This window comes from Perissodus microlepis, chromosome 3 (genome assembly GCF_051167445.1).
Source record: "Perissodus microlepis isolate ML-2025 ecotype Zambia chromosome 3, ASM5116744v1, whole genome shotgun sequence".
In the NCBI taxonomy this organism is placed as follows: domain Eukaryota; kingdom Metazoa; phylum Chordata; class Actinopteri; order Cichliformes; family Cichlidae; genus Perissodus; species Perissodus microlepis.
The window spans coordinates 22,001,718-22,027,794 of record NC_140463.1 but is presented as its reverse complement, the minus strand read 5'-3'; the positions used below and the strand labels follow the sequence as shown (position 1 = coordinate 22,027,794).

The following is a 26,077-nucleotide window of genomic DNA, read 5'->3' as shown; positions in this document are numbered from 1 at the left end:
AATCAGAGCCAGTATGGATAGACGCCGGAGCCACGAAGCTCCCGCCCCACGACACCCAAAGGATGTGTGTGTAAAAGACTTCAGTGCCAAGGACTCCCAGAGGTCCTGAATGCAGCTGAACAATTTAGCAGAACAAAGGAAAACCTACACAATATTAAACAGGTCATTTCAATGTAACTCAGTTTTATTTACATAGCACCAGATCACAGCAACAGTGGGAAGGAAAAACTCTATTTTCACAGGAAGAAACCTCTGGCAGAACCAGGCTTAGGAAGGCAAATCCATCCACCTCGACCAGTTGGGGGTAAGGGGAGAGATTTCATGATGTGTCTGATTTAAATCTTTGGTTGGGGTGGGGTGGGGGAGGGGGGGTTGCAACGGAAGTTTAATTTTTACACTCTACAAAAGTGGGACGAACTTTTAATGTTTTTCTTTTAAAGCAAATCGATGAATAGCAACTCCATCATATTGATGTAGAGAGATCATTACGGGAGATCTTCAAAGAGGTTAAGTTAAAGACCCAAAACAATTAGACAGAAACCCAACAATCCACTGGTCTCCAGTGAGCGAGCATTCGGCGACAGCGGGGACATAAAGAGTAAACAGGAGGAATCTTCAGATCGGGGTCTTTGCAGATAAGATGTTTGAACCTTTCACCACAGTAAAGCATCAGTTGTTCGTTACAACATTCAGGTTTCCCGTTTTTTCTCTCGAAACATCGTCACTTCCTCGCAATGAATGTGTGAGGAATTTGATGAGAGATAAAGCAGCAGTAGAGATATGTTAGATGTTAGAAACTTCCAGATAAACACTGTAAGTAAACAAAAGGGTGGGAAAAGCAAGGACGACTGGGATGTGGGATAAAAAAAGAAAGAAAGAAGAGAAAACGAAGAAGGAATAAAATCAGAAAACCAAATGAAGGGTGAAGATGAAGATGAGGAGGGCTGAGGGGAGTGTGAGGGAGGATGGGAGAAGGATGAAAAGGACAAGGAAGTGGGGGAGGAGGAGGAGGCAGAAAAAAAAAGATAGTGGGGTAAATAAAAAAATAAAGAAAAAAAACACACAGAAAGAGAAAACGAAGGAGAGAGGACCACGAGGGAGACAAAGACCTACTTGTCTCAAGTCACTGAAGGCCAGAAGCAACGTGTCACCCTGGAAGCCTGCGACCGGGCCGGCTCTGGCAAAACCTGTGGGAAAATACAAACCCGCCACCCCCAGTCCACCCCCGGAGAGAGGGAAGAGAGGAGGAGGAGGAAAAAAAATAAGAGGGTGAAAAACAGAATAATAAAAGACCTGGTCGGATTTGCTATGCATCGGGATAGATTGGCAGACAAATGACAGCCTGGGGAGGAGGGGGGAGGAGGGAGGAGAGGAAAGGGGAGGGCAGGGTGTTAGAGTCATGTCGCTAGGTCTTGCTGAAAAAGAGTGTGTGCGTGCCTGTGAAAGTGTGTGTTTGGGGTGATGCAGACTTGGTGAAAGTGAAGGAGATAATGTCAGAGTTTTAAGGCTAGCGCGTGTGTGTGTGTGTGTGTGTGTGTGTGTGCGCGCGCGCATTGCTTGTACAGGGCTTAGCTGTTCGATTTTGAACCCAGACGTGAGGCCTGTGTGTGCGCGTCAGGGTCGTACGGAGTGTGAACTAGGGTCTTGGCGTCAGTTGGCTCCGTAAACAAGCCGAAGCGAGGGAACGAGAGGAGAGGAAAGAGGAGCGCCGTGGTGTAGAGAGGGAGCCAGAGCCAGCCTGTAGCTAATCTCTTTTACCTCAGGACACACACAGAAGCACAAGGCCATACACACTACAGCACTGATTACACGCCCACCATCTTCACTGACCCCAGAGACACACACACACACACAGGTCCTGCACATAAACTTTGAAGCCATTGCCTAAACTAACCTTTTAAACGATTCTTCCACCCAAACTCGGTTCAACTTTCTCTTTATTTCTCCCTCTGCCGTCACTTAACAGGCACTGGTCTTGGCAGCAGCAACAGATCTATTACCACTCGCTCCCTTTTGAATATTTCAAATTAGTGACAAATCAAACCTGTTCTCTATCGCTCTTCAAGGGAAACGAAACAGGAAACCCATCACACCGGCTGTTCCTCCAGGTTTAGTGTTAGCAGACAGCAGTGCTTTGGGTGCGTGGAGGTGCAGCCACTCGAGCAAAGCTTTCACGACTTAAAAAGCCGGCCACAGCCCTGTTTCACACCACCTGTTCAGCGTTTTCCTGCCCAATGCCGCTACACTTTATACAACCAACAGAGTAGCATGTTGGCTTGTTTTGTGCATTCAAACTTCCACACATCTTTTAACTTGCAATCATTGCTGCCAATGGACACGGGTAACATCTCTTTCACTACTAGTGATAACTGGCATGCAGTGCCAGTTGAACTGCCTCAACGAACCCTTTAGGGCACAGCTGTTGAACTCCAGGCCTCGAGGGCCGGTGTCCTGCAGGTTTTATTTGTGTCCTTTATCCAACACAACTGATTTAAATGGTTAAATTACCTCCTCAACATGTCTTGAAGTTCTCTAGAGGCCTGGTAATGAAGTAATCATTTGATTCAGGTGTGTTGACCCAGGGTGATATCTAAAACCTGCAGGACACCGGCCCTCGAGGCCTGGAGTTCGACACCCCTGCTTTAGGGTCTGCTCAAGTCCAAGTGACATAAATTTCATCATCAGATGATGAGCACTAGTGTCCTTGTGGACATTTGCATGCCTACCTGTATTACAGTGCACCAGTTATCCATGCACTCCTGGTGGTGTACCTCAAACGGACTTAAAGGAAGTACAATCTACGCCTAAGTTGGTGCACTTTCACAAGAGAGGGGAGTCACTGTACAACCAACCATCCATGCAGACCTCCACCCTAAGGTGTTTTGTTGTGTCTCAGTGGCTTCCCTGCTCTTTGTTGTTGGGTTCAAGAAATGGTCAGATTCTTGAAAATCCTTGATTCTTGTTGTGGTTTTCTTTTAGCGAGTAGATAGCCATCCTGGAGGTTATAATACATTTATGTTCATCTCAAACATACATTTTTAAATACCTGCTTTGAACACGTAGCACCTTCTACCTTTGATTCTAACTCCCACGCTTCATTTGTTTCCTCCTTTCATCTCTGGATGTATTTCCCTGTAATATTTATATCTTGTCTTCGCTCCCTTCTTCACCTTTGAACACGTCACAGCTACAGCATCATTTGTAGTACAAAAAAATGACTTAGTTCTTTAACCTAGGTGCCGTGGCTTGTGCGCTTTACAAAAATGACTGGCCCTCTACATGTCCATGCGCAAACTGGAAACGAACTAAGGCCGCTTGGTGATGGCTTTCGAGAAACTGACTCTTTCCTAACTTGTTCATTTTTGTAATTTTCACCCAGCATATACAAGATAATGGGAAAGCACAAGCCTGCATCCTCCGCGACACTGTTCCCAAAGCCAGATAAGTGGGGATGGTCGCTTCACTAAGGCCAAATCAAAAACGTGGCTCATAAATCAGGTTTCCATCCTGGATAGTTTTGAGGTCAGGATTACGGATGCCCCGTTTTTCATCCTCGACTTTAATGTTTTTCATTTTATTCTCACTTTATCTATCTCCATGCTCTGCTTCTTTCTCTTAAGCCCCATCCACACATAAAGCAATTCACTCGACGGGATTCACTTTGTAGCTGCCAGCTGGTGGCTGCTGTGGATAAACTCCGGACGCTAGTTTCCCACCCTGTCACACGTCCATCTACAGTACCCGTCCCTCCCATTGGCTTTGCTTCAGGGTAGAAATTAGTTTAACCAGTGTCCGCCCACTCTGTGGCAGCGACAGTCATTGCAACAAGTCACTGACGGCCTCTGGTCAACAGCCGGGTTTGAACGCTTGCTGCCCGCTGTGTCATGCTCGTAGCTTCACACTCTCATCCTCAACTCTTTTTCCTTCTCTCCATCAATGCTCCTCTGCTTCTCTCAGAATCCGACATCTCCTCCCTTTTCCTCCCCACACTCCCCTGGTGATCGCATTCATTCATCTGTACCTTCCTTTTTCTCTTTATCCCTCGCCATCCTGAAATTCCTCCCTTTATTCAAACTCTAATCCCTTTCTTGTGCTCTCTTCCTTCACTTCCTGCTTTTTTATTTAAACCTCACTGTTAATTTTCATTTAATCCCTCCTCTCATCCATGCTTTCTGCTCTTCCCTCTGTCCGTCTCATGTGCCCTTCTGATTTTCATTTGATTAATTTCACTGCTCTTCCATTTAATCCCATTTTCTTTATTCACCTGTCCCTCACCCGAAATCTGTTCTGTCCTTTAATTTTACCCATTTACCCACTCATTATTCCACTTTTTGCTTAAAGTTTTTGGGTTTGAGTTGTTTTCTTCTTGTTGCTCTTGAACACTTAACACTTTCGTTAGTCATATTCCTGTTTTCACCGCACTCGTGCAGTGACTTTTTAAAAAAGACTTTTAAAAAAAAGCTTCAAAAGCTCTAGATTAAGTGTATTTATTTAAACACAATAAAGATCCTTATTTGCCCCCATTTCTTCCACTCAAACTGTCCATGCATCTTAAACTTCTCATTTCATCCCCCTTTCCCGTTCCTCTTCTTCCTTTTTTAGTACTTTCTCCTAATATTTAACCCCCCTTTATTCTGTCTTGCATTTTTACTCTCCCACTTAAATTTTTAACTCATCTTCCACTTTCCTTTTCTTCCATCCATCTACTGTACCATCAGCTCCACTTTTTCCCCAGTTTGACTCCCACCCCTCCCAATCCATTCTGAAAAACTAACTCTGTAACCTGCTAACCCCTCCGCAGCACTGCATGCATGTCACTGCACATCACATCACCCACACGCTCTCAGTGACTCTAAGAACCTTGATCATGTAAAAACCGAGCCAGCGACGTGTCTCGCTCTTTCATTCCCTGCCCGCCTTTATCTGCAAGCTCTGCATCTTTGTGGCTCTGAACCAAGGAGAAGGAGGAGGGAGAGGAAAGAAAGAAATGAGGAGGGGGAGAGGCACGAGGATGATGGGAAGGAGAGAGGAGGCTGGAGACAAGGAGGAGAGTAAGGAGACATTCAAGGAAAAAAAGATGGAAGAGCAAGAAAAATGAAGGATTTTTAGAGAAGGGAGTATCGAAGATGCTTTCCCTCAACCATGCAATTGGTTGTTCCATAGCGCCCCCTGTGCTCTCAGATGCAAAGTGCAAACATGGCCTACTTCCAGCTCATTTCATAAAAGCGGTCTCGTGTGATTAATGTCTTTGTGCGACTCCAAGACTTAATTCAAAGAAAAATGCATTTCATGTTAAGGAGATGTGCCTCCTCACTTTAATTTGGGTTAAAAAGTACATGTGTGCATGTGTGAGTGTGTGAATGAAAAACAAAGTGGAACAAAGAAAAAATGAAAGAAAGAAGAAACTGACAAAGAAGAGAACGCACAGAGGTGAAGAAAACCGTAATCTGACAAAACATTTATCTTCTTAATTCGTGTGTCAACATAAATCAAACGTCCAACCATAAACTTTGTAAAGTTTGCAGAAAAGTAACAAACGATCATTCTCCAGGAAAAAAAACAAAAAGACACAAAACCTTTTCACATATTTCTGTAAAAAAAAAAATGCTTCAACACAAAAACCCACTAATGAAATGCCCAAACATTTGCACTGCGACACTCACTCTCGCACTCCTTCACGTCGGTGTCGAGCTGGTGCAGAGCGCCCATGGAGATCTGTCGGACCTCCGGGTCAAGCAGGAGCTGCATGAGGGACGTGGAGATGTGCTTACAGGACGACATGCACGCAGTCTGCGCTACTTTACCCTGAGAAAGAGAGAGAAGACACAAGGAAAGAAGAAAGGAGTGAAGTGAGGATGCTGCATTTTCTTCTCTTGATTTCTAACCAGAAATGTAAAATGTGTCGTTTTTCACTGCTAAACTGAGCTCTCATATCTCATAACCAAGTGATTGGATGTGCATCAGAAGTTAATGAGGGTGATCTCTGCCTGTGCAGCTACAAAATGTGCCCAAAAACTAAACACAACTCAAAATTTCAGCTTGTTTAGTATCAGTTTGATCCCAGTTTTGTACAGCAGGTGAAACACTTATTTTATTTGTGACTGTATGCAAAAACAGAACTAAGGAAGCTGTGATCCACACTGATGCATGGACATTAACAGACGTATGCACAGTTCAGGTGCTCTTTGTCAGAGGATGTTTTTTAACACACCCACACACACCGACGACAAGGACGTGTGCTGCATTCAGGTGCAGTCAGAATGATGAAGTAGCATAATAAAAGAATAAAGGCAGGGGATAAGGAAGTGCATGACAAAACATTAATATAGAAACAACTTTGACTGGGTTCGATTTTCTGATTGTGTATGTATGTGTGTGTGTGTGTGTGTGTGTGTGTGTGTGGTCTCAGTGACAAGCTGTGGCCTCGTGTTTGACCTCTATGACTCCATACCAACAACATGAAGCAAAGAGATGAAAAGGGGGAAGAAGTGGTAAAGGGTTTTTAAAAAAAAATAAGGTTATGTGAAAGAGCAAAAGTTCAGTGGGAACCGAGAAAGGGGAAATCTAGAGCTTGAGAAGATGATTAGTTTTCTTGTAATCTTTAAATAAACAATTTATATGATTGAATTCCTCTTTCCTGAGTACCATCAACATAGTTTTGACGAGATGTTGGTTTGAGAGAACTACTGAGGGAAAAAAAAGGGAAATCAAGTCTATTAAAAGATCATCTTAACCTTGTAAACTGAGTGAAACGCCGAGCAGAGGAAGTTTCCCTGAAAGGCCTGATTACACATATTAATCCTGACGTGACTTTGATGTGTCCGGCTGACACCAACGCACTTTAGGGGTGATTAATAAGAAACGCAGGGCCTTTCATTTCAAGCCCTGCATATTTAATTACCTTCATTAATCACACAGTGAAGCTAAACACACATGTATACATGCAGCATGTGCAAATACACACACACACACAACATTTATATTTGTGTGAAGCATGAAGGTGCTGGTGTGAACCTAGTGTTTATACAGCTCTAATCACACATGTGACTCTGTTTCCTTGTGTCGTTTGCAAATATTCATACACAGTAAATAAATTGTTGATATCGTCCTGCGATTGTTAGCGTGCATTCAATGTCAAATTAATTGAATTTTAGTCGTTTTAGCTCTTTGCGCTCCGTTTAAAGGAGACTGCAAGTGTTTTCATCTGACCTGCCAATCAAAGGAAAGCAAACCAACACTGTGAGCAGTTATACTCCCACATTAATTTCTTTATATACTGATTAATTCAGAGTAAATTCTCATAGAAGCCATACCATGACATAAAAAGAAGCAAAACTCAGGACATTTACCCCCTGACCTCCCTGAACACATAAAACATTATGCTAAAACATAAGGAATCACAGCTAGCAGATAGACGATGGTATCAAAACCTACTTTGACCAGCCGGCAATCACACTGTGAGCCAAAACACACTGCAAGTTTTCCCCACTGAATTCTCAGAAACCAGATGAAACATCAGGGTACCAATTCCTGTTTCTATTCCTCTACACGCCGTAAACTGTTAACCTTGACCGATATATCAGCGGGGGCCGTTAGCAGCCACATGCTGATAAATCTGTATCTACATTTATAACGGCTTAATTTGTTCCTCCGCTCGTTACCAATACAGATATTTGGTGATTAAAAAATCCCATGTTCCAATATATAGGCTATTTTTTTCCCCCCGCTTGCAGACACACGACAAATAAACCCTTCCCCAGCGCTTGTGACATGAAGGTAAAATTTAGCTGGACTTCACTGCATACGCAAAAGATGCTGCACAAAAAAAAAGGGGAAAATTATTTAATTTAATTCATATGTCAGGAATTATTTAATCAGTAAGGATTTTAATCGGGGCTACATAATCACATTATAACGATAAGTACCTATAAACGGCCCAAATTACACCGACAGAAAATACTTGATCACATCTTTAAAAAAAAAAAAAAAGACAACACGGCAAAAACCTCAAAGACACTATCGAGGGCTGTCCATGGATGTTCCTGCAGCATGATTTTGTAGAGGGAAATTAACTGGCATCGATCCTTAACACATCAGACAACCTGAGGAGCAATTTCAGCAGCAGATCACTTCAGCCTCGCTGTATGACGACACCAGAGGTCGTTCCTTCCTGCTCATCAGACTCTACACATACTGAACTGGACTAACTGCACTCCATCACTTTTTGTACACCACAACGTACATGTGCACCTACAATACCTGTAAAATCCTTTTAGTAACATTAGTGTTAATTTTAACTCTTTATTTATCCCTCCATTTCTACATTTCATTTTATACGGTTGCTTTGTTGTCTGTTTTGGCTGTGTGTACGCTGCTATGACAACTCAATTTCCCTCTAAGATTAATAAAGCTTCTCCGAATGCAAATTTAAGCAGTTCTACATGTGAGGAAGTTACTCCTTTCATTTCGGCTTTTGGATAGTGGTTCATGGAGAAAAAACCCTTTTCTTTTCTCCGACGTTGAAAACAGGAGACACTCACTTTTTAGCTAGTGCTCTTCTTGTGTTAAAGTCCCATCAAGTGGCTTTTGTTTCCTGCAGCGAAGGTAATCACAGAACCAGTTAACCTAACCAGCATGTCTTTGCACCCTGATGCAAACATGAAAACTTGATTCAGAAAGACTCAAATTCAAACACAGGACTCTTGCTGTGAGGGGACAGTGCTAACCACCACTGTGCGAATGCTCTCATTTGTATATATTAAAAAAAAAACAGAAGCATAAACACATTTCTAATCGTAACTTTAATATCAGCGTTGTTTTTCTGCACACTGTCCACGCAATCTGGCGTCTAGACTGGAATGGAAACCTGCAGCGAATGTCCAAGCATTAATGAATGCACGAAACAAGCAGCACAGCACATTAATTATCCTTTCAATTGATCCCCTAGTAAAAATCCTGAGTAATGGCTGAGCTCCCAGACTTTTCCTATGGCTGAAAATACCCTCCCACTGATTCCCAAATACATCCAGGAAATGTGAAATTAAGGAAAAACAAAATAGAATATTAACAGACACATTAGTTAAAATTATTGGCTGTCATTAAGCAACGATTTAATCAAGACATTATTTTTATTTTAATGACACACTTTAATACCATTTCCTCTGTTTTCCAGGCAGCAACTCAACTCACTGCCGCTGTAATAAAACGGTTTCCCCTCAGAGATCCATAAAATTCATCTTATCTTATATAACAAACCCGACAGCAGCAAGAAAGAGAAAAGAAAAAAAAAAAAGATCTAATTGTAGCTGCGCATGAACTGAGGTCCAAGTCAGGAAAGAGTCTGGAGAGCCTTCACCTCACAGGGAAAATCAAATTATACACAAGGCACACACGTGCAAGCACATATGTTCGAGAAACACACACCTACGACTGGCCGGATATCCTCCAATACGACGCTGGCCTCTGAACTCTGCGTGCACACAAACACAGAGATACAGTGTTCGCACAACCTCGGGGGTCAATTATCATCGGGTGAGACCGAGCGTGAAATGAGCTAATTCTATTTACATGTCCTAAGCAAGGAATATCTGACTGACACACACACACACACACACACACACACACACACAGGTAGGTCTTTCTGACAAAAATGGCGTTGCCTTGGACTTCAGTACAGACAACTGGGAACGATTAGCCTGACGCACAGTGGAGAAGAGGAAGGAGAGGAAAGTATAAGATGGTAAAGGAAAGGGGGTGAAAAGAAAAGGTGAGGGAAAGGGTGGACGGTTGGGATTAAAAAAAATAAAAGGAGTGACAATTGAAGGGAAATGTGGGAAAAGGAATGGAAAAGAAAGAAAGGATGAGGAAAGGTAAGGAATGACTAGGAAAGAAAAGATAAAGGCAGGAAAGAGAAGACGAGCACAGGTGACAAGGTAACAAAGGGGGAAGGAAAAAGTTAAAAAGAAAAAGGGTGGGAACAAAAACAGAAGAAAAACAAAAGAAAAGCTGCTGAGAAGTGACAAAAGGAAGAGCAAAGTAAGAAAGGGTGATGAAAAAAGAAGGAAAATAAGAGGAAAGAGAAAAACAAGAACAGCTGAGCTGGGGAAAGGAGGAAAGGAACGATTAGGACAGCTGGAAGATGTAAATTTAAATAGATGTGATCAAAGGAAGAATGAAAAGGAGTACTGGTGAGGAAGGAAATGAAGAAGAAAGGGAAAAGAAAACAAGAAAAATGTGAAAAAGTGAAGAATTGAAAGAAATTAAGGAAAGGAAATGCAGGTAAAGGAAATGCAGGTAGCAAGGTGAAATAAGGCAAGGATGGAAAGAAGGAAAGAAGAGGATGCAAAATATGAGGGGAGGTGAGCAAAGGAAAGGTAAGGTAAGGACAGAGGAATGAAAGGAAAGGATTCAAGAACATAAATATGTAGAGAAGAGGAGGTGGGAGAGAAGTTAGTAAGGAAGGAAGAGAGCCAAGAAAAGGAAACCAGAAAAACAAGTGATGCTTCTCCTCCATCCTCCCACCTCCATCCCTCCTTCTAACTAACGAGAGACGTTCATCAAAGAGCTCATTAAAATCTACTCAGCGCCTAACGGCTGAACAAATAGACAGAAAGAAAGAGAGCAGGCCAGGTGGAGGGAACGAGGTGAGGGGAAAGGATGGGGACGAGACTGGCGGGGTCAGGCGGAGAGACAGACGACGGGTGGTGGTGAGTAATCAAGAAAGAGGAAGGAAGAGGAGGAATGCACAGTTGAAAAAAACCAAACATCTGCTCGTCCCACTGTTCAGGATATGAAAATTCACCTTCAGGTGCTTTCGCACACGCATTAATCTCCGACGTTAATATTTAATCGTTTTTATGTGCGGGAAATCTACAAATCGCTCTACGCTGTGATAAACCTGCTGTTTGCTTCCTTCCAACAACTAACAGCAGAGAAAGTGGAGAAAGGCCTAGTGTTGCTTCACTAGGCCTGTGTGAGGGGAAATGATGGGTATGTGACACATGCTAGTGCCACATTAACAATAACACATCCAACTGTGAGTTTGACCACCTGATATTCAATACTTATGTTCACAGCCTAACTGCTAACAGTTTCCATCTAGTCAGGTAATGTCCACCCTAAATGCTTCCATAGGAATTAAGGGGGTAAATAGCAGCCAGGTCCTGCTAATCAATGCATTTAATTAACTGATCATCAGCAGATGTGAGTACCTCTATAAAAGGTACTCACAGTACACAACGCCGCAATATTCTCAGGAACTAGCCCAAGTACTACATCTCTGACTCTAAAGGGCTCAGTTAGCATGGCAAATGTTAAAGTTTGTGACACTACAATTAAAAAATGCCGGACAAATATGGCTTGTTTGAATGGATTGTCAGCAGAAAGGCCCTGCAGCACGGCTTAGGCTTGCAAAGTTGCATATGAACAAACTACAAGGCTTCTGGAACAATGTCCTTTGGGCAGAAGAGACCAGACTGGAGATGTTGGGCCATAATGCACAACAACACATCTGGAGAAAACCAAACACAGCATATCAGCAGAAACACTTCATACCAACTATCAGCACGGAGGTGGAGGCGTGATGAATTGGACACCTTGCAGTCATTGAGTAGGCCATGAATTTCTCTCTAGAAGAAGTATTCTATAGCAGGAATGTTAGAGTCATTTTACATTGTGAGCCACATACAGAGCCAGACCAGTAAAACTCCCCAATGTCTGTCTGTCACTGTAAATGCATTTAACTACACATTTAATTCCCCAGAAGTGTTAATATGAGGAAAAGAAGTGTGATTTCAACAGCATGTCTCAATTTTTCTACACAAATAAAGGTGTAAAATTACAGAACAAAGTTCTGGCAGCTCATTTGTCTTGACAAATGTTTCTTTATACATTTCTATAGTAGAAAGACTATCTACTACTTCACTTTAGTATAGTATGAATGCCTGCGGAGGAGATCTTTATCAATAGGAAAAGTTGTAAAACCTATGAAAAATGTTCTAATCACTATGTACTTAACTGACAAATGTACATCTGGTGTCAATACTAGAGACACAGTTATTTGATCAGCTGTGAATATAAAATTATATTAAGAGCAAAGCTTTAAAGCCCCTAAAAAAAATCTTAAAGTAGTTTTTTTTTTTTTTTAAATATCTGGCTCATGTTGATTGTCAGCTTCCAGCACAGCAAACTTGAGAAGAAAGTGTTCAGGTTATTCATGGTCTTGCTTTGTGGGGGTAAATAAATGTGTAAGTGTGGCCACATGTATTACTCCAGCAGTGACTGAGGCAGAACAGGTACCTGAATACAGGCCAAATAAACACAATGATTTTCCCTTCATTTAATCTTAGATCGTGTTCAAGCTAAATTTAATCAGTTACTTTTAATAAAAACATTCATGTTTATGAATGTTATGAATGTTACTTTTAATAAAAACTAGAGATGGCACGATACCACTTTTTTATGTCCGATACCGATATCATAAATTTGGATATCTGCTGATACCGATATGAATCCGATATAGTGTTTTTTAATCAACAAAACTGTTTTTTAAATATCTTGCTGCATTTTGTATAAGTTCATACTCAAGTTTAAAACAACAACTACACTAAAGCTATTCTGTTATACCTGTATGCAAAAAAAAATATTTCATAGTTCAGCAATACTGATCAATCTAATAAACTTAAACCTACACCATCCTCCCTATTCTGCTATTTTAAAGAGTACTTAGCGTAAATATTAAGCAACCTAACTAATAGGGTTCCAACTCCCAGCAACAACAAAAATAAATAAATAAAAAATAGGGAACCACCCCTCACGTTCCACCTCATGATGCTTAATCGACGTAATCAACCTTAATTTGATGCAGTGTGAAAAAAAATGCACAGAAATCAATTATTTTTCATGAAATATTAAATAGATTCAACATCTTTCTTCAACAGAATTGCAGACTGCACAGATGGTACCTTCCCAAAGGAAAAAGTACTATAGCTTACTAGGGTATATATATTAGACTTAATAGTTACTATATACAGTAATGGACTTCTATTCATTTTACATCAAATTAAAACTTTGGGTGTCAGATAATTATTTATTAAAAGCTAGACATTTTAAATGAGAATAAGAAAGAAAAGTATGTCTTTGTGCCCCCTTTTCCCTGTTAATGCCCTATCGGCCCCCCTGGCTAAACTTTGCTAGATCCGCCCCTGCACAGTTACCAGCGTCAGCTACGTAGAAAAAGATCCTGGTGTAGAAAGTAATATTAAATAAATTCTAACAACAGCTTATCAAGCTTAAACGTGCTGCTGTTGTTTATCCACTGGTTTCCTCTTTCTGGTGCAAAGTGGGCCAAAAACAAACAAGAGAGACGGACTCGCGACAGAAAAGCCGATCAGCTGATCATTAAGCAGTTTCATGATTGAAGTAGCAGCAAGAAGAGGCAGTCGCTCCATATATCGTTTGTTAAGCTTAACGCAGGAATGTTTTACAAACATTCAGAGATGGACTTACACACTTGCTTTACTTCTCTCGGGGATAACTTTGTCGGAGATGAAATGCCGGGTTGCTAGCGAAGCTCCAAATGCTATCCAGACCACCGACAGGTCCCGCATGCCACAGGCTCTATCACGTGATGCATACTGCTCCGACGTGCTAACGTTCTGTGGCGAGTTACGGCGTGTTGCAAGTTTTGTGAGGTGCTTTCCTGATATTTAATGGATCGATTACATTTTTTATTTTTCTCCGATATCCGATCCAGTAATTTAGGTCAGTATCGGACCGATACTGATACGTAATATCGGATCGGTCCATCTCTAATAAAAACATTCATGTTTATGGATCTGTTAGAAGAACCAGAGCATCACATGTAAAAGCATTCAGCATTATAGACTCATGTGCAACTCCCCCCCTTTTTTTGGACAGAGCTTGTTTTTGAAGTGCTCCCATCTGAATTCAACTGCAGTGTCATAATGCTAAAAGCAGGTTGAGTTATAAACACAACAGCACCGTAAGTCAACGCTTCACAACGCCACAAACGCACTGATTCACAACTCCTGGAACTGATTCGACATGGTGTATAATATGCTCTCCGTCCATCCAGAAACCTGTCAATCATACGAACAGCCACGCAGGGCAGCCAAAAGTCAAGAGGTGGGATCACAGCAAAAAAAATAAAAAATATGACACTGCAGAGCGACACCCGGCTGTAGTGCTTCTTCACCTAAATCTGCGACTGGGGATACGAGATTGAGCGCTCCGGGTAAATCTGAAGGGTTACAGGTGCTTATTCTGATTAATGACCTGAAAAAAAGACTATAAAAGGGGGAATATACTGATGTGTCTGAGACCGTGCAGGGCGCAGGCCCAGGTTAAGGCTTGTGGAACAATCACAGATTTCTGCACCAGGCAGGTATTTGTTCATGTCACTCAAGAAACACCACAAAAATGAAGTCTGGACTTTTGTGCATTTTTGTGAGTGATTTTTTCCTTCTTTTCTTTGACTGTAACCTTGACACACAGACACACAGAACCAATGCAAGCAGCTTTACTTCAAGGACTACAAACCACATTTGATCTGACAGACACCAGGGTTGGAAATTTCTTTTGTCTTTTGAAGCGGCTGGTAAACACATTCTTCACATTGGCCTTTTCCCTTTGTTTCATTAGAGCCTGTTTTAGAAATATGAAGAAAGTGAGTACCAGACATCAGGCTTGGGCGGTATCCATCTTTTCATACCTTCCTGACATCACACAGGGTGTTTTTAAATGGCACACAGTGGCCTTTGTACACCACCACAGTGTATTGTAAATTAAACATAATCAAAATATGTGATTGAAGTGCTGACTTTTAGCTTTAATTCAAAGGGTTTTACAAACATTTTGTATCAACTCTTTGGGAATTACACATTTTTTTCTGCAGTTGGCCATCTTTAGAGGCTCAAACTTAATGTGACAATTGACGGGTGGTTTCATGGCCAGGTGAGATACGTTCTCTTGTGATTTTGTGATAAATGAAGCAGATATGACATCTGAAGTTGATTCTAAATGTCGAGTTTGTATTTATAGCTTTTTACTATGATTTTAAATCTGACCGCCGTTAAGCGAAAAACACCCAAATAAACCAATCAGTGAAAACTTCAAAACTGTAATTCCCTGGACTTTGAACAATCATCTATGCACTGCCTTTAGTAAGTCCAGAATGGGGCAGCTCGTCTTTTAACTGGTATTAAAAGGCATGAACACATCACCTCGGCCTCTCACCCCTTCTTTAGCTCCCTGTCTGTTTTAGAATTGATTTTAAGATTTCATTGCTTACTTTTAAGGTTTTCAACAGACTTGCATGTTTGTATCAGTCTGAGCCATTTCACACTGATAAACCTGTAAACGCTGCAGTTATCTTACCAGTTCCTCTAACGCACGCCTAAAACCAAGAGGTGATTGAGCTTTTACAGCAGCAGCACCAAATCTATGGAATAATCTACCTCTCTGTATCCACACAGCTCAGACAATACACTCATTTAAATCTTTATTCGCCTTGGCATTTGGTTCCAGTGCAACATCCTCAGATTATTGCATTTTGTGTTATAAATTTATTTTATTTTTATCTTATGTTATTCATTGTGTTTTAAATGTTGTGTTTTGTGCTCAGTTGTTCTGGATTTTAGTGCAATGTTTGATGGCGCTATACAATTTTAATGTACAGCACTTTAGTTAACTCTGTTGTTTTAAATATGGTATATAAATAAATTTGACCTTGTGCAGCAGCCAAACGGCTCATTGTTAAAAAGAAATGAAGGCACTGGCCAGCTGAGCTACAGCAAAAGGCCTGAAAGACCAGTAAATACAACTAAAGTGGATCACAGATTTATTTCTGTGGTTAAGAAAATAAACCTGTGTATCACTGTCAAGATCTGCAATCAGGAGACGCTTCCATGAATGTAAATACAGAAGCTGTACAACAAGATGCAAATCACTGGCTACACTAAAGACCACAACGGTCAGATTAGACTTTGCTAGAAAACATCTAAAACATGTTAGACAAATGAATCCAAGATTAACTTGTACCTGAATGATGGGAAGAAAAAATACAGAGGATGACAGAAACAGCTCGTGATGCAAAGCTATACTATGCATCTAACATGGTGAAGGCTGTGTTATGGTGTAAGCGTGTATGGCTGCCAGTGGAACTGTGTCACTAGTGTTTATTGATGATGTAACTGCTGACAGAAGCAGCAGAATGAGTTAGTAAGAAGCGATTCTTTCTGCTCGTATTCTACTAAATGCTGCCAAACTGATTAGACAGAGCTTCACAGCGCAAATGGATAACGAACCAAAGCATAAGCTACCCAAGAGTTTCCAAGGCAAAGAAAAGGACATTCTTCAATGGCCTTTTGTTTTTATGTTCTGGCATTTGTTGTGAAGCAGTTTGCGATAAATATCACACAATTTATTTATTCAAATAGAATAAAATTCAATTACTTGCTCCGGACTAAAAAACAAAAAAAGGAAAATGCTTGAATTTCACTCAGCAAAGCTGACACACACTTCTTGGATTGTCTGTACCACACAGCAAGCCATAACGTTAGTCAGCTAACCCATTGGACAGTGGAAAAGCTGGGTGCTTCAACTGGGAGATAGACCAGGAGAAGGAACACAGCGAGTTTTTCGCAAAGAGATGCTCAGTGCTTAAAACAGAATAGGTTAAGGCGATTAACGAGCATCTTTCACATTACACTCTGACTTTAACAAAATCAACCCAACAGTCAGAAACAACCTTCAGCTGTCTCTCATTGGATGATGATGATTATGATGGGTCTGTGTAGTCACCACCCCAACACTCGTGCATGTAGAAGGACATTGACCTGTGCCCTGGTTATATAAGGAGGTGTGACATTAAATCATTGCTTGACGGATTTATAATGAATCTCGGAATAATATTATCAATTTATTGAGTCAATGAGGAATTTATACAATAACTCTTTGACCATAACTGATCCCTGACATCATTGTCCATGTTTGATCTCCAAGTCTGCGTCCTCAACAGAGTACAAAACAACTTTTTAAAAGCAAGCAATCCGCACAGCTTCTTCCTTTCTGCCTGTTTGGCTGCCTCACTTTTATCAACTGGACTAAACCCCAAAATACTCCCCAGTTACTGGTTACTAACTTGCAATTGACAACTTTCACCGCTCACTGAGCTCAGCTGCTTGTCCACTGACAGAATCTGTCCTCTTTAATACAGGACTGTTGGGGGTTTTTTGGACAAAGTTGAAGGAAATTACATAATTTCCTCAGGACAACAAAAAAGTCATACTGTGCAGATTTGTAAATAGTCTTCTTTACACATCGATACCGCCCAAGCGTACCAGATATGCTCTAGTCAAGATTGGATAACTCTCAGATAGAGAGTTAAATATCAACTGTTTATACACAGTTATAATACATAACAAAGGTTTCATACTATGACTGAACCTACAACAAAATGACAATTTAACCTGCCAAAATATGTGGTTCAGTAGTTGAAACAAACAGAATTGTGCCCCCATTTCCTTCCCTGGTTGGGACAGAGATAACACCGATTCAGGCAAACGTGCATCACTCTCTTTTCATCTTGCATGCTGGTCGATGCGTTCTAGTGAGGAGATTTAAGGTCAAGGTTGAGGGGTTAACAAGGTGAGTCAGGGGTTTGTAAACATCACTCCATCACAACAGCAGCCCAGATACTCACCGGTAAGGTAGCGTGTTCTATGGGTGTTCCCTAAAGCAAGAAACATAAACCAGGATATTTAGCACAGGGCAAAGCATCAGAAGTCATGTGTTCTTAATGGAAGGAAAAAAAAAAAAAAAAAAAGAGTGGAAGGAGTATATAATGGCTGCCTGGAAACAATCCTCCTCAATCAAATCACTGCAAGGACATTGGCAGCTTTTTCTTCCTCAGTGTGTGTATATATTACACACGGGCCCTCGAGATGAAGCTAATCTGGCTTTAACTGGCACTTTGTGCAACGTGCTGAAGCACCACGCAGATCTGGTGGACACAACGGCGGCAGCAGTGGCCAAAACATCTCAGAACACTACAGAAAAATGATCTAAGTGCCCATAAACCATAAAACCGAAGGGTTGTTGGGCCAAAGTTTGCTCTCCAATATTCATGTGACTGTTTTCACTTCAGAGGACTTTTCACGTCGTCCCCCTTCTGCTTTTAAAATTTGAGCCCAATTCGATTATGATCCTTTTTCTAAGTAGACGTAGTATTAGTTTTTGGATAAAGGAAACGCTTTCCTTTCTAGGAACTGAAACTGAGGCATGAGACGAATAAGTGTAATCTTTCCTGTAGCTGTTCAGGAAATATGAGCCAAGTACCTTTAGAGCCTTTACATTTAATACTAATAGGTTTAGAGCTGTTTAAACAGCTGACACAAGCATGTGCAAAAATATAGCGAGCTGATCGCTGCAGGAATGTTTCTGTAACATGCTGCTCCTTCTCTCCATAAATACCGGATTGGGGTTTGTATGTTTGTGCTGTTTTCAATGTCCTTACTGTTGGCTGCATAACATCCAGGACTTTATATTTGGATGCTTTATTTCCTTCCCATTATCGTCCATCAAATCGTCTGCTTCAAAGCTTGGAAATGGTGCAATATATTAGAAAAAAGGATCATTCACAGTATTCCATCAAAGTAAAATCCATGAGTGGAAAGCACTGCGAAGCCCTGAACTTGAGTTCATGAGTTGAAGCTGGTCTTAATTTGGCTGATGATCTAAGGTCATCCAGAAAATTGTGGCTTTGAAAGTGTATGACAGTCAAAGTACAGGAAGTCTGTAATAATCTAATTTAATTAGTTTAACAATTTAATTCAGCTTGGCTTTCAGTACTAATACTAGAAGCCATTAAAAGTGTTTTAGATGTTATTTTGTGGACTTGGAGAAGACATTCAACTGCATCCCTCAGTGAATCCTATGGGGTTTAATAGTTGATTGTACAGTATTGGGTTTCATGTTATGTGCTATTTGGTCCATGTAAAAATACAGGGAAAACTGGCTTCACATTGCCACCAATAAGTTACTCATACTGGGCTCATAACGTCTATGGACAAAATTTCAGGCACAGCTAAAGATCAGAGAACATCCTAAAGATCACGTCTGCTTCCTGCAGATGATGTGGTCGACATGGCTTCATCAAGCAACGACTTCCAATTTGCACCAGGATGGCTTGACTGGGATGCGAATGAGCATCTGCAAGTCTGAGGCCACAGCTGTCAGCCAGAAAAGGGTGAAGTGCTGGTTCAGGGTTGAAGATTCAAGTATCTAGGTGTCTCGTTAATGAATTGGGGAAAGTGGTTAGATAGACCTACAACGATGTGCTGGAAAAGAGCCAGTTGAGCTGGACTGGACCAACTGAGACGCTTCCTTGGTGAGGTTTTTGGGTAGTGTGCAAAAATGACGACACACTCTGGAAAAATCAACAGAAAGCATCTTTTGGCTACATACCTTTGTACCACCCCAGAAGTAGGAGGTTTAGATATCTCTTTTAAATGCTGCTGCTCCCTACTCGCATAGACCCAGACACACAGTAGGACATGAATAAAGGGGCAGTATAAACGTATTTGTTAATTTATGCCCCTATAAACCTGTTTACGCACTTTAGTAGTATCCAATTCATTTCTGTGAAACCTTACTCTTTCACACAATCACCTCTTAATCTAGGAGGTCATACCACCCAGCATCATAGGTTCATAGCATCTGATCTGCTTAGGAGGCCCCACGCTGGGTGTTAACGTGTGTGTGATGGGGTCATGTCCAGGGCTTGTGGGGGTGCAGAAAAAGCCTCTTAGAAATGCTAGAAAACACTTGGCGCATACATGTGTGGGTGCTTATGGCCTTGTGACCCTCTGGGACTAAATCTGCGTGCAAAATCACCTTAAAGCTAATGTGTGTGTGTCCGTGTGTGAGTGTATTTCTGTGTGTGTAGGCTCTCAAATCTGTTTGTGTGCTTAAATGATCAAAACAGCTGATACAAAATCCAATTTCAGGCTTTAAAATTCAGTTTTTGTTTGTCATTGAAAGCTGAGCGGGTTAATCCCACTTTACTTTTTAAATTAACCCAAAACAGTAGATTCAGAGTGGGAACAACATAGCTGGGATATTAAGCTCTGTCCGCTTTTCTGCTCAGCATGCAGTACAATGCCCCTCTATTTTCTTCAGTTCCTTCTGAAGGCTTTGTATAAACGATAAACGTAGCAAACATGATGCCATCCACACATTTTGGCCGTTACCATCCTGTTTATTTGAAACTGGAAAGTGAGCGTATTTGGACAACAGTGCAGTGCTGCGACATTAGCACCGATTTGAGGTTTGGCTAGTGAGAAACAGAGCAGACACTGGACCCGCTGCTTCTACAGCCCTGTCCAGTTAACCTCGAGTAACCGCCCGTCTCCTGGCATCTCCTCTGCACTCTTGAGACTGTGCAGGGAGACACAGCACACCTTCTTACAACAGCACGTAAAGTACTAGAGAAGCTGAATATCTGTGCAACCTGAATGGGCTTCAGGCGAACTCGTGCTACTAGTAGTGAAAAAGCCGCTAACAATAAGGAAAGTTGGAGGGGAAAATGGAAAGAGCAATGATGTGTGGCCACCATCTGCAAACCATTGTCTTTTTTGGAAGGATGTCCTGTCGTTGCCTTTCCAGTCATTGCTGTCACTTTTATTTGCACCAAAGCAACTAAAATGGATTCACAATGGCTTCTGCTTCCTAGTGTGGGACTGGTATGCCTGAACTTTAACCCTACTTAGTGTAGGTTTCACTGTCATGATCAAGCATTCCTTTCATTTTCTTTGAACAGTATAATTATTTCTTTCCACTTTAGAAACACTGTAAAATGTGGAAAATTGCGCTGTGATATCCTGACCTGAAGTGTAATGTCATTAAAGTTGGGCAGCAGCATCACTAGCCTGAGTCTGTATATAATCTAGTGATCCTGACCTAACCAGCTCACCCTTTAATAAGCTTAGCAGACCCCATGTTAACGACCTAACCTGTAACAAGCTGATCCTTTAACGAAGTAAAGCAGATTGTGCTGCCCTGTGATGCGTCATGCTAACACGAAGCGAGACGGACAAATGAACACAACAGCACACTCAGAGCGTGTAGCCGAGAGTAAATACAACACGTGTGAAACACAGTGCTACTAAATCCCCTTTTTTGTAATTTAGAAACATTTTATATTAATCTCACACGGGGGGCGCTGTGAGGCTGTTTTACGATGACCTTAGGACGACCTCATGTCTTGGGCACAGGAAGCGATATTCCTCTCTTCCTAGTGAGATCGATTCTTGTAATGGTGGCCAAATTCATAGCAGAGCCCTAAACGAGTTCAGTTTCATAATCATTAATATGCAAATTGTTGTCACAAATCGATCTGTGGCCATGATTACTGTTCACAGAGAGTTGGGGACGGCTGCAAGCACAACACTGTAAGACGGTGAAAGATGCTCTCTTAAGGCCTCTCTGTGTTGTACCGTCTGCTTAGCAGGTGGTTGTTTCATCTCTCTGATAAACACTTTAATCACCCACATATTGTAAACACTACAACATTCACCATACCTGCTGCTAAACTGAAGCACGCTGTATACACTTAGGATGTCAACTTAGTTAATTCTGGCCAACAACAGCCAAACCTGCCAGAATCCCCAAGTTTTGTACATTTGTTTCTGTAGCAGTTTGATTATATTTGGGATTCATCTTTAAAAACTTTTTAAGAAAGCTTATCAATTTTACTCCTCACTTTCAATTTAAAACTTTACATTCTCCTCCTCTTCTTTTACTTAAATTCATTTTAAGTTATAATTTAATCGCTGTCTGCTGTAGGACAGCACGATAATCGTTGTTAGCACAGTTTCATCACAGAAAGAAGGTCCTGGGTGTCTGAGTGGGTTGTCTCGTGGTACTCTGGTTTCCTCCCACAGTACAAAGACATGCAGTTAGTGAGATTAGGTTCACTGGTGAATCTAAAATGTAATCTTATGTGTGGAATGTGAGTGTGAATGACTGTACGTCTCTCTGTGTTAGCCTGCGACAGACTGGCAACCTGTCAGGGTGTACTGATCTCGCCTGCTCTCGCCCTGTGGCAGCTGGGCTCCAGCCCCACAACCCTGACCTGGATAAACTGGATGGAAAACAGATGGATGGAGCACTGTTATAGTTATTTAGTTCTTTATATTTGCAGGTGAGATTTGCAGATTTCCTTAGTTGTGCTGAATGGCTCGATTCTCTGTTCTGGTGTTCCAGTGCTGTAAAGTCTATAGTGTGTGTGTGTGTGTGTGTGTGTGTGTGTATTCATGTGTTTACTAACAGGCAGATTGGTGAAGACACTGAAGGTGCTCTTAAGAAAAGCAATCAGGTCAATCAGGTAGTCACTGGCAGCCAGATTCTCGCCTCCGGGCACCGCAGCCATCCAGTCGTAATCAGCCAGCTGCAGGAACTGGTCAATCTTTGCATTCAGGCTGGTGTAGATCTCCGCCTCTGCAGCATGACGAGCATCCTGCAAGAGAAGATTGTAACCAACAGAGAATTTAAAAAAAGAAAAAAAGGAAAAGTATCATAGAATTTACAAACTGGAGACACGTGCGTGCCTTCATGTTGCAGACAGACAATGCATGGCACGATAAATAAACTGTGTGGAAAGGAGGAAAAAGAAAAGAAGAATGTGGGAATAAAGAAAAAGTAAAACAGCTGGGGAGAAAAGAGGAGACAGAGGAAGAAAGAGCAGCCTTACCTTAAAGGTGGAGGTGCCGTACAGCTTGGTAGCATTTACTGTGTCAGGAGGAACATTGGTTATGTTTGATATGAACTCCTCCAGGAAGTGGCAGCTCTGCTCCAGGTGAGTGGTGTTAATGATCACCTGCACCAACTACACAAACAGGACAAACATGTAGCCGGTCATCTTTGGATTCTTTCTCCTTTTGTTGCGTAGCCGATAGTTCTTTTTCCTCACATTTTTTTCACAATGTGTCATCTTTTGCAAGTGGAACATATTGAAGAGTTCGACTTTTTTTTTCCAGCGTGTGGGCAATTTTTCGATGAAATGGGCCGAGAGCTCGCCAAAGAGCCAAATATCAAACACACCACCGAATTTAAAAGTATAATGTCTCCTGTGGACCATGTGGGATACGTTTGCCACGTTTACTGATATTTCTTAGGTTAAAAAGTACAAACGTTTACTTGATTTTTGGCTTTAATTGTGAATTTTTATGCATTAATCGAATCCAAACTGCAATACGTGCAATGACAGGAGCAAACGGGTGTGCAAATGCATTCACATTCTGCAACAATCAGTCTAGTGACTTCCTCATGAGCCTTAATTTGAACAACAAATAGAGCTTTGTGATTCTTAGATGAACTTGTTTAATAAAGGATGTAGACGTGCTGAATTTTCCATAACACGTCGTCTTATCATTACATCCTGTCCCCGTGAATTAATGATGTTTGTGCTCTAGTGTAGCCGCTGAGCATGAAAATAAACAGCAACGGAAAGTGGAAAATATTAAATCATTACTTCACATCACATTCTGCAGTGATGGGACAACAATAACAGTGGGCCGAAAAGAGGAAATGTCTGTTTTTGGGAAAGTAAATGAGCTGGAAATGCTGAGAATCGCCATTCCGAGTAAGAGAACTACTCTGAAGTTGTGCAAGCGACTTCAGAGTAACATGTTCACTCTGAGAAGGTTATTACAAATGTCAGGGGTGACAAAAGTTGCACTTGCCAAAGAAAACAACATAATAAAAGATAGAATCAAAAACATAAGACTTCACTTGTTTACTGGCTCACATCACTGCAAAAATCCACCATTCAGAGGCCATTATTGTAACACAAGTCTAATGAGCATTTGTTCAGTAGAGCTCTGTCTCCATCTCTTCATAATTTCACTGTCATTACTGGCAATGTTATTTGTTCTCTCGACTAGAGCAGCTTTGCATGAGTCCCAGCTCAGAATAATCCTTGTTTATCTTTTAGTGGGTTTTGGTGCAGCTCCTCTGTTCATCCTCTGTCTGACACAAGCTGCTTTAGCTCCTCTTACTCTGCAAACAGCAGGGTGGGCCCCACTGCTGGGACCGAAACTATGTTCAGTGAATAGGGTTTTTCGACCCCACTGCACATGCTTCTGACTGCAATTCAACGTCATCCCTGTTTTTGTTGTTAGATACAGAAATAAAAGACAGAAATTGTTGAGGATGAAGTAAGATTTTTTTTTTAAAGTTGTTAAAAGTTTCTTACTATGTGAAAGCCAGCTAGGAGTATTACTTGAAGCTCTGTTCTGAACCTCATTATAGAACAAAATAACTGGGTGTGCATCAGAAGTTAGTGAGGGTCCCCTCTACCTGTGCAGCTACCCTTCAAAAAAAACCCAGAAACTACTGTAATGGTCGTTTCGTTTCTTCTAATTGGCTGCCGGCTCCAAACAGAAAGTATAAACAGCAGGTGGGTGGGGCTTCTGTGCTCACAGTCAGAGTGCCTGGGAAGACCATATAAGGGATATCCATCTCACCAGTGGTTTATTGGGGGGAAGAAAAAAAAAAATATATATATATACATATATAATATGTATATATATATATCCACCCATTTAACACTCTCTCTCTGTCCTTATTTAATACAGCGAGTTTATTTTGTCAATTATAATCCCATTAGAGTAATCTCAGTTTGCCTCTTTTTCCTCTCACCCCTTAAGCTAGTCGCAGCAGACGGCGACTTCCCACTGTTGCCTAGCGTCCCCTCATAGGGGGGTCATATGATTGTTGGAGATTCTTTCTAATATTGTACAGTCTTTACTCTACAATAAAAAGTGCTGTGAGGCGAATGTTGTTGTGATTTGACACTATATAAATAAACGTATTCTCTTGTTTGTCAAATTCAGGTAAAAAACTAAAACAAAAAAAGAGATGGAAAGCGTCAAAACGCTCAACTTATGTCAACTTTAATTCTGCGTCTATGGTTTTTGGTCAGATGAAAATATTAAATCCAAAATAGGAGAAGAGAAACTCCCCACATCTTCCTCAGTTCAGAAAAATGTCTGACCTTTTGGAGTGACCATTGTGGTTTTATCTGTCCACTTTTTTTGGAAAAATACACACACACACACACACACACACACACACACACACACACACACACACACACACACACACATTACCTCTGCCAGTCCGACATTCTTCTTCTTAATGGCGTACTGCAGACAGTGGCTAAGAGTTCTGGTCAACAGCAGATTTGTCGACTTGCGGATCATATCGTCCACCTCTGTGGAGCTGAGAAAAACACATACATAATAAATACATAAGCGAAGAGAAAGGGAGAGAGTCTGTGACTGTGCAGAAGCGATTTCTTCCATTTCTTGCAGAGAGCTGCTACGCCCGAAAGCCAGTACAAACAGTTTAAGTGAATTTCTCTGTCTGCGACTCTCTCCATTTGGGAAAAAGTCTAAATGTCAGCCAACTCTAACAAGTACATTACCATGTTATGAGCTGTCAGGCTCATTAAAACTCTAACGCCATCCTAAATGCCCTGATAAGACTTTAGCTTTAAACTTGCCAACCAAAAACTGGTCATTTAGGACTCATGATTCCTAAATGTATGACCATAGAATATCACAGAAATCAAACTTCTTCCTCCAAATTCTTAAAATTCTTAAAGCTTTAATAGTTGTAAAATTACCAGCTGTGCTCAGCCAGTGGACTTAACTCTGACATGAGCTCAAATTTCCTATTAAAACAAATGTTTGATGGCAGAAAAATCAGACCCACTTAACGAATCTCCGACACGCTATCAGTTTTGTTATGTTTGAAATGCGGGTGATGTTTGGTGAAGAAACCCAGACAATTTTCTGCACAATTTTGGGGGGTCTAGTAAAGTTTTTTTATGGCAGGGTGTCTCTTTCTCTGGCCTCCTGTTTAATAACAACACATTCCTGGAAACAACTACACAAAAAGTCGTGTGACTTCGGGCTCGGTGTGATAGACAAAAGGTTGCGTGTACACACAGAAGAGAGGTCGTAACCCATGATAGACCAGAGGTAAAACACAC

The 26,077-nt window shown here is 41.3% G+C and overlaps 1 protein-coding gene across 2 annotated transcripts in view; it reads right to left on the bottom strand.

Moving 5' to 3' along the window:
• exoc6b (exocyst complex component 6B) overlaps positions 1-26,077 on the bottom strand; it is a 130,406-nt gene that overhangs the window by 36,099 nt on the left and 68,230 nt on the right. Inside the window, exons 16-21 of one of the 2 annotated variants that reach the window (XM_084923582.1) lie at positions 25,191-25,302; positions 22,772-22,906; positions 22,349-22,537; positions 17,723-17,752; positions 5,664-5,805; positions 1,114-1,187 (exon numbers count right to left, since the gene is read on the bottom strand). In XM_084923582.1, the coding sequence (XP_084779708.1) occupies positions 1,114-1,187; positions 5,664-5,805; positions 17,723-17,752; positions 22,349-22,537; positions 22,772-22,906; positions 25,191-25,302 (682 nt within the window). The remainder of the gene's footprint in view (positions 1-1,113; positions 1,188-5,663; positions 5,806-17,722; positions 17,753-22,348; positions 22,538-22,771; positions 22,907-25,190; positions 25,303-26,077) is intronic. The other variant, XM_084923583.1, reaches the window with a different exon arrangement.